This window comes from Carassius gibelio, chromosome A2 (genome assembly GCF_023724105.1).
Source record: "Carassius gibelio isolate Cgi1373 ecotype wild population from Czech Republic chromosome A2, carGib1.2-hapl.c, whole genome shotgun sequence".
In the NCBI taxonomy this organism is placed as follows: Eukaryota; Metazoa; Chordata; class Actinopteri; order Cypriniformes; family Cyprinidae; genus Carassius; species Carassius gibelio.
The window spans coordinates 4,868,946-4,883,270 of NC_068372.1; the positions used below are offsets into that span (position 1 = coordinate 4,868,946).

General features: G+C 37.3%; 1 protein-coding gene across 3 annotated transcripts in view; it reads right to left on the reverse strand.

The window, feature by feature from the left end:
• Positions 1-14,325, reverse strand: part of LOC128024083 (adhesion G protein-coupled receptor L2-like) — a 95,500-nt gene that overhangs the window by 15,157 nt on the left and 66,018 nt on the right. For all 3 annotated transcript variants that reach the window (XM_052610694.1, XM_052610693.1, XM_052610695.1), the window contains exons 9-15: positions 13,250-13,433; positions 9,358-9,480; positions 8,714-8,919; positions 7,313-7,489; positions 4,210-4,419; positions 3,470-3,690; positions 2,703-2,769 (exon numbers count right to left, since the gene is read on the reverse strand). In XM_052610694.1, the coding sequence (XP_052466654.1) occupies positions 2,703-2,769; positions 3,470-3,690; positions 4,210-4,419; positions 7,313-7,489; positions 8,714-8,919; positions 9,358-9,480; positions 13,250-13,433 (1,188 nt within the window). The remainder of the gene's footprint in view (positions 1-2,702; positions 2,770-3,469; positions 3,691-4,209; positions 4,420-7,312; positions 7,490-8,713; positions 8,920-9,357; positions 9,481-13,249; positions 13,434-14,325) is intronic.

The following is a 14,325-nucleotide window of genomic DNA, read 5'->3' on the forward strand; positions in this document are numbered from 1 at the left end:
TCCCAAACTTTCCCCCCTATTTTTCCAAAATGGCATAAATGGCATTTTTTAAAACTGTGTTTTATTCCAACATGTGGGTCACATATTGAAATGTAGCATTCGATTGAAGTACTAACTATGTGCATGGGTTAGTAAAGCACATGTTGTCAGTTTAGCATATTGTGCTTGACTTCAATCCAAAATGAGCAAACCTGCATTACAAATAAGTGAGCACATTACAGCTTTGCATACAAGAGAATGAAAAACACACATTGGTTTATTTCTTAAAGGCACACACACACACACACACACACACACACACACACACACACACACACAATGCAGCTAGAGAGAGAGAAAAAGAATAAGCCTTTGAAAAGAAAAGCTCTGAATTCTTTGCTTCGTCGATCATTAACACAAACCATATGTAAACACCAAAGAATTCAACTCAATTTTTCAGAGCCTTTCAAATATAGAGCGCCCACTCCAAAAAAGAGAAAGAATTACAGAAAGAGGGGGACTGGGGGAAATGAAGACATGAGAAAGCAAGCAAGAAAGAAAAAAAGAAAATCTAAATTTAACAACTGCGAATGGTTGGTTTGAATCTATATATGCTTTGCATTTACTTTTGACTTGTTGGCTCCTTCTGTTTGACTTATCCAAAGCTACTTACATACTGTATTATCATGAATATGTCACATAAACATACTGCAACTTGTATTCCAGAGCGATTTTAATAATGCAGTTGGAAGTCATGTTTGCAAAAGAAATAATAGTTTAGCAAACATCGAAGATGTGGAAATATTTAGATTTGGTTTATTCCACTGGACTCCCTTTTTTGCAGGGGATTTGTTCAGATAAACTCTTTTCATCCTTATCTGCACATCCAGCGTGGTAGAACAGAAAACACTGTAGACCAGATATATTTTTACTCGTTTTAATGAGAGAAATAATTATGTTTTTCTAGTTCAGTAAATAACTTGTCGGTGAATTAGGCATTAATGGAGCGCGTGTTTGTACAGGAATGCTTTATTGTGGATTTCAGTTTTTATCTCTCCTCACATTCGACTTTAAGGGTTTGTTTTTCTTAGACAAGGTAAGGCATGTGAAGCTTATTTAACGCATTTCCCACACACCGGTGATTCTGTTTGCTTTAAAATCGCTTCACCTTGGTGTTTGTAATGAATGCCACTGTAATTTGTTTATTTTATACTCATATTCTTAATCCTTGTATTCTATACAATAGACTATACGACACATGGGATTTATCAGTGGGTTTTTTTTTCCTCAACAATGCAATTTTGACCAGGTGCAACTCATAATCACATGAAAAATGTAGAAATTTTATCAGTTCATGCATTCCTTGGAAATCAAATAAATTGTTCTCTTGGTATTGCTATAGCACCATGGTGTACCGTTAACAATTATTTTGATTATGATTGAGATAAAAGTCCAATAAAATTTTCTGTATATAGTAAAAACCATTGTTTTCCACAACTCTGAACCCTATTTGGCTCAGTCCCTCCTCCATCTCTATCTCACCCCTCCATTCCCCAAAATAGAGCCAGAAGCACAGGTTTAATATCAACCAGCTTGTGTTCAGACACAACATGTTCCCCTGCTGGCTGACTGAGCCGGCTGAAGTATATTTCAGTATTTCATGTTGAAGGGCACAGGGGAGGAGCTGCTTAATTGTCATGAAAATGTCACACAAGATATTTTGCGATAAAGTGCCAAGCATTAAGATAATGAGACTTAGAAGGAAAAAGCCATGTCATATTAAAGAAAGAAAGAAAGAAATGGTCCTACACAAAAGTTTTTAGCTTTGCTATTTGGGATATAATGTGATCTAGATAAGCGATCCAATCCCATTTGTGTTAAATTCTGGTTACAGAACGTGATCTCTGCGAGACAGGAGGAACATGGATGCATTAGGTGCAATGGTTTCTTGTTCTGAAGTATGTGCATGTATAAATTACACAGCACTGACTGCACACTTCAGTATCTCTGCATTTCAAGGCATTAAAGTTTAGAAAATGTTTTTTTTTTCTACTTTTCATAATGAAAAATACATTCTCACCAAGAAAAAATATGCCTACTGTGATGCCATAAGTCATATTAGTATAGTTTCAGCTTCATATATCCATTGTTGTACTCTAGTCCCGAGTTGTGATTTGTGGTAACTTTCTAAATTAATTAAAAGGCAACAACTAAAATATGACATTGATATGAAGTTTACTTGAAGTTTAGCTCAGGTGAATCTCATTTCACTGGTTCATGCCGTTTGTACCCATTGATTCCACACAACGTGAGGAAAATTCAATTGAATGGACATGATTTTGAAAGGTCTGTCTATATAAGGTCTAACAGATGAAGATGCATATGAGATCAAGCCATGAGGTCAAAGGTACGGCTTACAGAGCTCAAAGACACCGGTCAGGTGAAGGGTACAAAAAACATCTGCTGAAAACTGACCAATTGGTGAGCAGAAGAGAATTCTTTAGAAAACATTAAAAGTCGAGTCGGTTGAGTAGTCAAATACCTCAAGAAACTAGGGACACTGCGAAACATATCTCACAATTCAACACATAGCAAAGAACCACAACACCATGAAAACATGGCAATCGTGTGAAAGAAATCTCTCATCACTGGCCAGCAGAACGTACTATATTACTGTGCGTACACCTAAATAAAGGTAATCAAGGAAAATGAGCAAAACTTACCAAAATGATGAACGTTACAGGGCCAATGAAACTCCAAATGAAATGATTATCAACCCTCAACCAACAGCTGGAAAGAGGAAAAAGAGAGAGAAATTACCATCATAGAGGCAATTACTTAAAACCATGAAGATGCTGCAAAGTTTCGAGAGTGACAAGCACTTTCATTGGAGGGAATGAACTCCCTAAATCAGCGTTTCCCAACCCTGTTTCCTAAGGCACACCACATTTCGGATGTCTCCATTTTCTAACCCATCAATTTCAGGTGCTACACTAATGAGTTGAATCAGGTGTATTTCATTAGGAAGAGTTTGAAAATATGTACTGTTGGTGTGCCTCCATCCAGAGTTTTGGGAAACAGTGCCATAAATGATTGTTTTGTCTAATGGAAAGAAGACACTCAGGCTGCCATCAATTTTGTGAAGTTTGACAGCGATAACCACATTTTGGAACTTAAATTAGAGGTATCATTACATGGAGAGATCTAGCATCGGAGAAAGCATTAACGGTCAATTTGAATAATGTGTTCCTCATAAACCAATCACATTAAAGCCTTGGAGGCTCCCTTAAAGGGATGTCATGACATGATCAGAGATTTTTGGAAATAAAATTGGACGGTTTGGCCAAAGCATTATGATGATAAATGTGATTTTATTTCCACATTCAATACCATTTTGGTACCATAGCAAAAACTAGTACTAATTTAGGTAAAAAAAATATTCCCAAGTTTTCAATAAAACAACAATCAAACAAGACAAAACATTACTCACGCTTTCCTCGTCCCATAGCTCTTATAGTCAATGGCTGCCGAAATGCCAACCACCACACAAGGGAACAGGTAGCCAGACGCGTAATAGAATTTTAGTCTGGAGAATTCACTCTCAAAGACCTCCACAAGCATGAGGAACAATTGAACGGCCTCCAAACACATCCAGGCAAAGGCAGAAAGAAGGAAGAAATGCAGAACTCCAGCAATCACAGAGCACACAATCTGAGGGGAAAGAAAGTAGAGGAGTTTAGTCATCGAAGCTGTTTTTATAAGAACAGCTTTGTTTATTACAAATGTATTCACCAAAAATCATCATCAATCATCAAAAACCTCGAACAAAGGGCTAGGCAATCCTAAACTAAACTAAAAATTAAGGTCCCAAAAGGGAGTTTTCACAGCAATGTCATAGAATAACCTTTTTCAAAGAACCATTTCTTAAAATAACCATTTTACCTAATGTGACGAACATTTTATTAATATTAAGAACTTTTTCCACTCTAAAGAACCTTTTATCCAATGGAAAGATTCCATGGATGTTAAAAATTCTTCATGCAACCAAAGATGCCCAATAAATAACTTAAAAGTAATAAAATAACAAAAAGAATCAAACAAAGATGCCTAAAAATAAAAGCAGCTTACTAGGGTTGAAATAAGCCCTTTTTCACACCAGCCCATCAACCCCGACCCCAACCCAAGAGTGCTTAGCGGAAACAAAAGAATACTACAAAAACATTCACCCACCGGAGTTTCGGTCATGTTGATGCCCACAAGAAAAAGAAGCTCTGCGATGAAAAGGTTGATGCAGAGGTTCTTGTGGATGGTGTTTCGATCACTCTGGAGACCGCGGAAGAAGCAGAAGGTGAAGATGCTAATGGCAAGGCAGACAAGCGAAACACCGATGCCCATTCGTGTGATAACTGTCAGCAGGAGCTCGTGAACGCTTCCCACACCCTTGGAAAAAATAAAACAATAAAACAATTACTTGACTAGACATGGCACTTGTCAGAATTTAATCCTTGGCAATTGCCTTTTTTTAAAGTGTAGAGACTTTAAGAAAAAAAGATCTACATCTAATGGACACATACGGTGGCTATCTTTTCAATCATTCGCATAACTAGCAACAAAATGCCATTTAATCTGTAATATGTCAATAGACTGAAATTATCTTTTCCAGTAGAGACAGCTATTGATTAAAATGGAAGCTCATGTCTTGTATAGACCGAGTGTTTGACAGCAGACACTTCATCAGAATGTCCTAACTATCTAGCATTTCAATAATCTATCTTATGCCTTTGTTTACACACAGCATCAATACAGAGCATTTTTAAAAAAAAGCTAAAGACATTTTAACATTGACAGGTTATGTTTATACAACAGCAGCAAGAACAAAATGATACATTTACTGAAAAGGCTGTACACATTAGTGATCTGATGCTGGGCAGAAGGTTAAAGGAAACGTGTTTTCAGTACTCATAATACACCCTCGCACGAGGAAGGCCCACCACAGTCTCTTCAGACTGATGTGTGTCCTATAGCCATGTTCTTGCTATCTAGTTAATCAGTGTTTCTTTTCAGCCACAGTCAATGACTGCTCCGAGTGCATGACTGCCATGATGCAAAGATTACCAACACTGCACATATCCACCTAGTTTAAAAAGCAGTGGTCTGATCAGGTCTGCATTTCCCAATAGTATTGTAAGCCTAAGTAGATCATAGATCCATTGCCACCAATGGTCTGTACAAACAATGGATCTCACTATGCTTTTGAGAAATGCAGCCCTGGTCTCTTATGGTCTTATGGTCAATTGTTGGTCCAGTTGCTGTCCTTCCTTTTTAGCCATAGTCAATGATTGCTTTGCTCCGTGGGCTCTGTGAAAGCCTTTACTGTCTGGCTGCTGGACTGTCCTCTTGTTTTCAGTACACTAAGGAGCTTTACTGTGGAGTAGGGGATGGATCCTTTTCTTCTCCGAAATCTCTGCTTCTGCTGTGAGGTTGGCATGTCACGATCATGTACCTCCTCCACAGTGTCCTCCTAAAAAACTTGGACAATGAAGACATATTGCTGTAATCCAGACCAGAGAACAAGATTTGGCCTCAGGCATTGGCCATGGGAAATGTAGGTTTCTGGTCTAGGTCGATATGCATCTTCTAGTCTCTGCTAGCATCCAGTGGACCAGCCTTAGGAAGCAAGGTGTCTGCTTATCCTTAGAAATGGAGCAAGGCATTCTGTGGCATAGCAATGGTTGTTGTTCCTTATGCTTAGTCCAGGTTAGGTTTATGAGAAAAGGAAGAACCTCATCTGTAGCACATCTCAGAAAACTCATTCTATCTTTCCATTTTCCACAGGTCTTCAAAGGTAGTTATTTTCTTCTCAATACCCTCCTTTCACATCTAGCTGTCTTGCTTGGTTTGAGATATGGATTTAGCGATTCTAGACTTCTTGACTGGTGAAACTCCTTCACCATGGTGTGTTGACATTTTACAAAATGGGCTTGCTTGTTCCTTGCCCAAAGGCCGTTCCTCCATGTTGTACCTTGCCTACATTATCCCGATGCCACACGGTGGTTTTGCATCTGTTGATGGTGGATTGCATTTCCTTTCGTTACTAGGAATAGAGCACTACTGCTTGGGAATCATGTCTAACCTAACTTTATCATTTTTGTATTCCTCAATAAGGGTCGTAATTGGGAGTGAAAGAACCCTGTTTCCATACAGTCCTATCCTGATGACATATCTTGGTAATCCGAGCAACTTCTCATATGTGAGCTAATCAAACACTCTAGCTTGCTGACCTGTGAAAGGGCGACTTCGAACAACGTAATTGGCCAACTCTAGTGCTTCCAATTTGGTCTGTTGCCCTTTCTTTCCTATTAGAGCAGTACTGTTGACATGCCCGAGGCCAGTGATTATATCCTCCCTTATTTGTTGTGCTTGCGTGTTGTTTAGGTTTACATCAGACTAGCATCCAAGGCTTTTAATTGGCACCTCCAGCACTGTAGGCACTGGTTCCATTATCGGTTGGATTTTTTTCAAACTATGAAAATAATTTGATATTTACTTGGCTTGATTTCCATTCGGCAAATCAATGGCTTCCATTTCTCTACCTTACTAACAACACAACTTTGACACTCTATTAAGTACAGAACTACCAATAAAGATTTTTTTTTTTTCAGGAGCACAGCAAATTGTGTGTATCATGATTATGTTGTATAAAAAAAAAAAAAAGCTTTAGTAGGAAGGGAATCAATTTTCAATATCCCAGATTTAACAAGACAATATCACGATTTCTATATAATATGTTATATGCAGGCAAAAAATATGATCCTGCTGTCATAATGGTTATACAGTATATCTTTAAACAAATAAGACCATGTTAATTGCCCCACAAAACCCATAATTTCCACATTCATTACATCTTAAATGACTGCAATGCTATCATATCATATAATGTTTGGTGCTATCAGACAATTAGTACTGATATGTCATACTGACATAATTGCATTGCTCCCCGAAACCTACAAGTGACAAGAGTCACATTAGTTGCTGTGAAGAACACAAATTATGTCCAGTGTATTCTACTGTATCAGCAGAAGACACATATATTTTGGAAACTCAATAGACTCAATATATCTGCATGTAGAAAGCAGAATATTGGCTCAGAAAAGTAGCTGGTAGGGCTGCAAAGAGATGGAAAGTTTCTGGTAAATTTCCTAAAACTTTACAAATATGTCTGAATTTTTTCCCAAATCCTGGAATGTTCCTGAAATTTAACACACGTTTTCTGCTTCTTTGCAGAAATATGTTAATTTCCTCTAACGGATATCTAGGAGCAACTGATACTCACCGTGTGTGAATTTCGATGGACCATCAGGATTGCAAAGTTCGTCAGGTGACTGCAGGAGCAAGTGGTGTGAGTCTTGTTTGTGGCGAGGAGTTTGCAGCCTTGTGTCGACCAGTATCCCGTCATGCTCCGCTCAGAATAGTTCCAAAATGAGCAGTTTGGATTGAAGTAGTTCTCAGTCTGATAAATGGAGAAACATGTCATTTTCTATTCCTGAATGTCACATCTCCAAGGTTTTGAGATTTAAACCTTTTATACCCAAGAATTATGTTTTCCTTGATCAACATCTCTATTAATAATCCAGGATGACTGACAAGAATGTTCTTTGCTTTTGTTTAGCAAGGCTCTAATTTTAACTCAATTCTAGAAGCGGAAGCCACTTATTCCTTGGAAAAATAGCATGCCCTATGTTTAATGTTACAACAAGATATATTTCAGGTACCAGGAATTCTATTGAAACTTTAAGAATTTTTTTAACCTTTCTTCTCATTAGATGTGAAGCATATAGGTCGCCTTACTATGGCCTTTTCAGTGCCTGTTTCCTATAAATACAGTGCTGTGAAAATATTATTTAGCCCAAACATGATTTGCTGTTTTTGTATATGTCATATTAAATAGTTAAAGATCTTCAAACAAAATACAACATGAATCGAAGGCAATCTGATTCAACACTTTTTTTTTATTACAGCATAAAAGTTGTCATACACCTACCACCCATGTGAAAAGGTAATTGCCCACTTAAATTTAAAGACTGGTGTATTTGAATCCCCTTCTTCCTCAGCATTTCTGGAATGTCTTTTACAGGTGCTTTCAATATATTAGAATGGCATGGGAAAGTTCAATTATTTCAGTAATTCAACTCTAATTGTGAAACTTGTGTATTAAACACATTCAATGCACACAGACTAAAGTAGTTTAAGTCTTTGGTTCTTTTAATTGTGATGATTTTGGCTCACATTTAACAAAAACCCACCAATTCACGATTTCAACAAATCAGAATATGGTGAAATGCCAATCGGCTAATCAACTCAAAACACATGCAAGGGTTTCCTGAGCCTTCAAAATGGGCTCTCTGTTTGGTTCACAATCATGGGGAAGACTGCTGATCACACAGTTGTCCAGAAGACAATCATTGACACCCTTCACAAGGAGGATAAGCCACAAACATTCATTTCCAAAGAAGCTGGCTGTTCACAGAGTGCTGTATCCAAGCATGTTAACAGAAAGTTGAGTGGAAGAAAAAAGTGTGGAGAAAAATATGCAAAACCAACTGAGAGAACCGCATCCTTATGAGGATTGTCAAGCAAAATCGATTCAAAAATTTGAGTGAACTTCAAAAGGAATGTGTCAAGGCATCAAGAGCCACCACAAAAAAAATCTTTAAGCAAGCATTTAAGTTCTTACGTCCAGATGTGCCAGAGTGAAGATGAGTGGTTCGGACACGAACACGCGGCTGGATTCTTTGTTGATGGAGGCGGAGAGGATGTGTGAGTTGACAGTCAGGCTGTGGTTTCTGACTCCGTCCTCTCCCATCAGCCTCACCGTGGCGTTCTCCGTACTCAGAAACTGCCCCAAGTGCTTATAAAGGACAAAAACCAACTTGGCAACACCTTGAGTAAGGATAAACGATAGGAGAAGACCATTAGTACTTGCTGGATCTTGATAGAAAAATATCTTTAAATGACCTTAGGGTCAAAATAAAACATCTGTGACATATTTTTCTTGTTTTGAACTTTCTCTTTCAGGTTAAGTGGAGCAACAGATTGAAGGGAACACTGCTGTGCACTTTAGATCTCACAAGCATGTTTTGCTAGCAACCAGAGTAACAACATGTGGAAGACTATTCAGTGGTGCCCTTGAGGATGCACATTTGTTACAGCTACAGCAATACAAGAAACATGTAATGTATGTAAAGCTTGCAATGCACTGACTAAGTACTTGTGCAGAGTGTTTATGCCTTCATTGTGTCCTACAGATCAGCACTTTATTAACTGAGCATCTGAAGATCTTTAAAGCAGTTTAAATGAGTATAACCTTGCTTTTTTTACCGTTTTTACTGTTTAGCTTGACCATGTTTGCTGAGAGCTGGACCGTGGCTCCTCTTTTGCTGGTCTGTGGAAACCTGAAGTCCTGAATTTGGCCGTCGGTGCTCAACACGTACACGTCCAACACTGAACGAAGAAAGAAAGCAGATTTTTATTGATATTTTTATGTAACCAAACACGAGACAATGGCAGTTGCATAAATCTCTTCTCACATTCAGGTTCTCACATTCTTCTGCCAGATGGAAACGAAGGACTGATCATTAAGCCAATGTGAGGTAATTTAATTAAAACGAGACAAATAAAAGAGTGAATTGTGAAGATGGTTTCAAAGTTTTCTAATGCACCTCGGGCCAACTAACTCAGCAAAGCTGGATTTGTCCCGCATCATATTATTTTCAAATGAGAGGCGGAGAACAAAAAAGTGCATTGTCTAATGTAAGCAGAAAATGTTTTCTCTTTAACAATGAACACTGTTCTCAAGAAAATTAACTTGTGCCATTGAAAAAAAAGAGGAAAGGTTCTTCATTACCTTATACTAAAATTGGTGCTTTTAACTGAAAGAGGAGACTTCCTTTCCTACAGACGCCGCACTGAGTGTTGATTTCTGACATTGGTTTCTCTTTTGACGTGAAAGCATGAGATCTGAGAGCAAGAGATTGAAGACTGCTTCCTTATTTGCTTTCAGTGTATTTGGGCTCAAAATCTGCTAAGGGGTAATAACTTTAAAAAGTGATGTTTATAACAGCATTCACATATTCATGATTTAAATACACAAAATTGTTTAAAAGACACTCTTCTCATGGTAAAGCATGAGACATTATTAAACATTATAAGGTAATTCTTAATGCATTATAACGAATGCATAATGTATTATAAAAACCTTATGAGTAATGAGTAATCATAACAACATTATAATATTCACTTATTTGTGGTTATAGCTTTTAATATGTTGATAATTTATAATACACAATGGATTATATTTCCCATAGTTATGTATAATAAGTCTCATATCTTGCCATTGTTAACTTGTTACTTTAACAATGTTGTTTTAAAAACAACAATAACTATTTCTTTTTCTTTAACACCCATAAGATCAGATATCTGATCAGATGAATGTGAAATACGGCACATTTGATTTTAACTATATTTATTGTAATATCAGTAAGATACTGTAGATCTTAAATAATGTCAAGATATGAAACTTATAATACATTATAAATTAAGTGGATTTAACATGATGTTTATTGCATGTTATAAATAATCACACTCATAAAAGTTAACCACAAATATGTTTTATAATGCATTTTATTATTGTTATGATTCTTTATGAGCTGAAACAACATTTCTTCATTGTTAGCAGTTAATGTATTAATTAAGATTAACTAATGAAGCTTGCTGTAAAGTGTTACAGTTGTTCAAAATATTAAGGCAACTAACAAAGTTAATTATTGATTTGTTACGTTTAACCATCCCTTGCGGATTCTGACACGTAAACATAAGCTGGAAATCCTCTTTTGCTGACAGAGGAAGTCTTATGAGTTTGGAAGGAGTCAAAGATAATCAAATAAACTTTTTTAAATTATTATTATTTTAAAATCCCCTAAAATGACAACTACATACTGTGCAAACTACTCCCTCACAGACCCTCAAACAATGAGTCTGAGAACAAGCAGCGCTCCCAGGTTAAGAGGAACGAGCCTGCAGTAACAGTGAAGTGACAGACGAGCGCACAAAGCTGACTTCCATCAATGAATGAGATCACATTACTAATAAATTCCACTGGCTGGATCCTCTCACCTTCTCAATGGTTAAAGTCGCCGCATGCTGAGACCAGAGCGAAGTCTGTTTGGTTTCAGCACTTTCACAGTGATGAATGCATTCATGAAATATTACACAACAGAACAATATCCACCTATTTACATGCTCTCGAGACGACAGCTGTGCCTAATTCATTACATTCACGATTACGCTACGGATTCCGCTCCCGATGCCAATGAGCACTTCCTTTAGAAATGGTTTTCACTTATGCAGTCGTTCTAATTGTTGGTGATTTAAAATCAAAAACTGCCTTCTGTTTCACAATCAACCATTTTCGCTATTTTGAAAATAATAACAAGTGTCTTCTACACGTGTCTTGGAGACGTTGAAACACTTCTCACGGATTTAGACCGTATCAGCGTCTTCTGTAAATAGCAATCAGCCCAATGATTTCTGGATCCCAGATCGAATCTGCCGGGAAAGGTTCTCTAAGCAGCACGCCACTAGTCTTTTCTTCTCTTTCCATGGACTCACCAGGAAACCTGATATCAGACAAACGTGTGTGGCAGCTAAACAGTTACTGTTTTGTTGCTTACTCTCATTTAAAGCACCGTTGTAACCTACAGGCAAGTCAAACTGCCCAAAAAACATTCACTAGGCCCTCGCTCAGTTATTTTAACACATCTGATGAACATTACATTCAGTAAACCCACTATAACCTTCATGTGCAGCAATGTACAAAACACTACATGCATTCGCCAAACGTTCTGCCTTCAGCACAATCTCAATGGTGCAAGGCTGTCAACAAGACTAAAAATAAATATAAAATTAAATATCTCCAAAGGTGATGGGATCAGTGAACAGATTTTTAAATCAACGATTAACAGGAGGGTGCAATAATAAAATAATAAAACCAAAATAACCATGTTGTGGTTTATTATGCATTACAAAGAAGTGTAACAATAAAATCAAAAGATTTAATCTAAGATCTCAGGCCAGTTCCAGTGATATTTCTCAAAGCTGTCTCTGTCTTCAGTTTAACTCAAACAGCACCTTATTTTAGCGGATCAAAATAACATTCAAGTGGACAAGGAAGTGCCAAATTAATCTTTCAAATATGTTATTAATGTACACTACTGCATAAAAGCTTAGAGTTGGTAAGATTTTATTTTTGAAGTCTCTTCTGCTCACCAAGGCTGCATTTATTCGGTTATAAATTCAGTAAAAATAGAAATATTGTGAAATATTATTGCCATTTAAAAGAACTGTTTAGTATTTTAGTATATTTTTAAATGCAATTTATTCCTGTGATGCGCAGCTGAATTTTCAGCATCATTTCTCCAGTCTTCAGTGTCACGTGATCTTCAGAAAGTCTTTGCTCACACTTTACTGATTAAATGTTTAAAAATTATTTGTTACTCTTTGTGCTTCAGATATTCATTCTCATTGTGTTAATGCATTAATAAAAGACAAGAACCTACAAAAACCTTCAACATAGAAAAACAATTTGCAGTGCAAGACTGGTGTACATACAGTACAGCACAAACACTGACACAATACGTTTATTTCTTTGATTACTTTACAGATTTGCAGAAATGTATTAAAACTCCAACATTATAACTCTAAACTGTCACTTCTGGCTATAAAATCTATAATAATGATATAATAATGCTTCTCCAGTGAAAAATCCTGCAGTTTTGGACTGTTTAAACTGTGCTTGATTTGTGCAGATTTCTCACCTGATTCAGACCAGACCACTTTTTCACCGGAGAAGCAATATAATGTATAGAGAGTTAAAAAATTATGTCTTAATGCTGGACGTGTTTCATCTTTTGTCTTCTCCAGATGTTCACTGATGGACTGGAGCTCTGTGGATTATTGTGATGTTTTTATCAGCTCTCATTCTGACGGCACCCATTCACTGCAGAGCATCCATTGATGAGACACTGATGCAGTGCTACATTTCTCCAAACCTGACGAAGACACAAACTCATCCTGATCTTGGATGTTCATTTTTGGGTCAACTATTTGTATTAATTTGGCATTCTGTCTCCTTCCGCTTAGGTTTTCATAAGCAAACACCACTCCAAAAAAAAAAAAAAACTCCCATCAGTCATTAAGTGATGAAAGCACTTACTGATGTTTTCGGCAGGCACTCTGACGACTGCGGGCTCGATCAGGTTGTCTGCGAGGACAAAGGCTCCTTCCTCCAGGGTATCCAGTAACATCGTGGCAGCATGCGTTTGCTCCGTCGAATTCATGTCCTCCCAGGATTTAAGGGCTTCTGGCCTCAGGAGGTTGTCAACCGTGTCCACAATGGCCTGTAACCACAGAAAACAGAGAAATGACAGGCACTTTATACGTTTCCTTGGCTTTCCCTGGGAAATAAAAGGATCCGGCACACACTGGAGGAAAGAGAAGCGAATGAGACTTGTGACACAACTATAATGAGAAATGAAACACTGCAGTGCGCTCCGTGCAAAACAGTTAATGTGCTGCGTGTGTTCATGTCACCTTATGTTTCATTCGGGATCACTGGGATTGTAAACATTCTTATACAGTTCTGTTACCAATTTTGCATTTCCAAACCGTTTCTAAAGATCAAGTTTCTCTGCCGTCACTACTAAGTCCACTAGGTTTCTCACACCAACCCACTTGATTGTTATATTAAATGTCCTGCTGGGGACCAATAATGTATGCAATCCTATCTGTAATGAGATTAACTGTCAGACTGTCAAAAAAACATTACTGGACTGGAAGTGGCTTGCGGATTACAGAAAGACTCCAGAAAACGGGATGCTCTCATTGGTTTGCATTTCATTTGCATTGGCCTTCACCAGGATACAATTCAGAGAAAGAAACCCAAAGGTAAATCGATGAGATCTTTGCAACATTATAGCAGATATTACATAAAATGATATAAATATTAGCTTCCACTCTATATCTCAAATCTTAGAAAGATGAGATTTAAATGATCCAAACATATGATGCAATGCAATACAACGATGATTGAGAGATGAACAAAAACAAAACGACGTCTGGATAATCAAGCAAACCTTGAAAAGTGCTCATCTTGAAATATTACTAACAGTTTTATGTTTACTTTATAAAAATCAGTAACAGCAACACAGAAACCTGAAGCACCTACTGAAGATGGAGATTTGTACAATTATACTAGAAAAGTGTAATCTATCGAACAGGCAGCTAAATAAC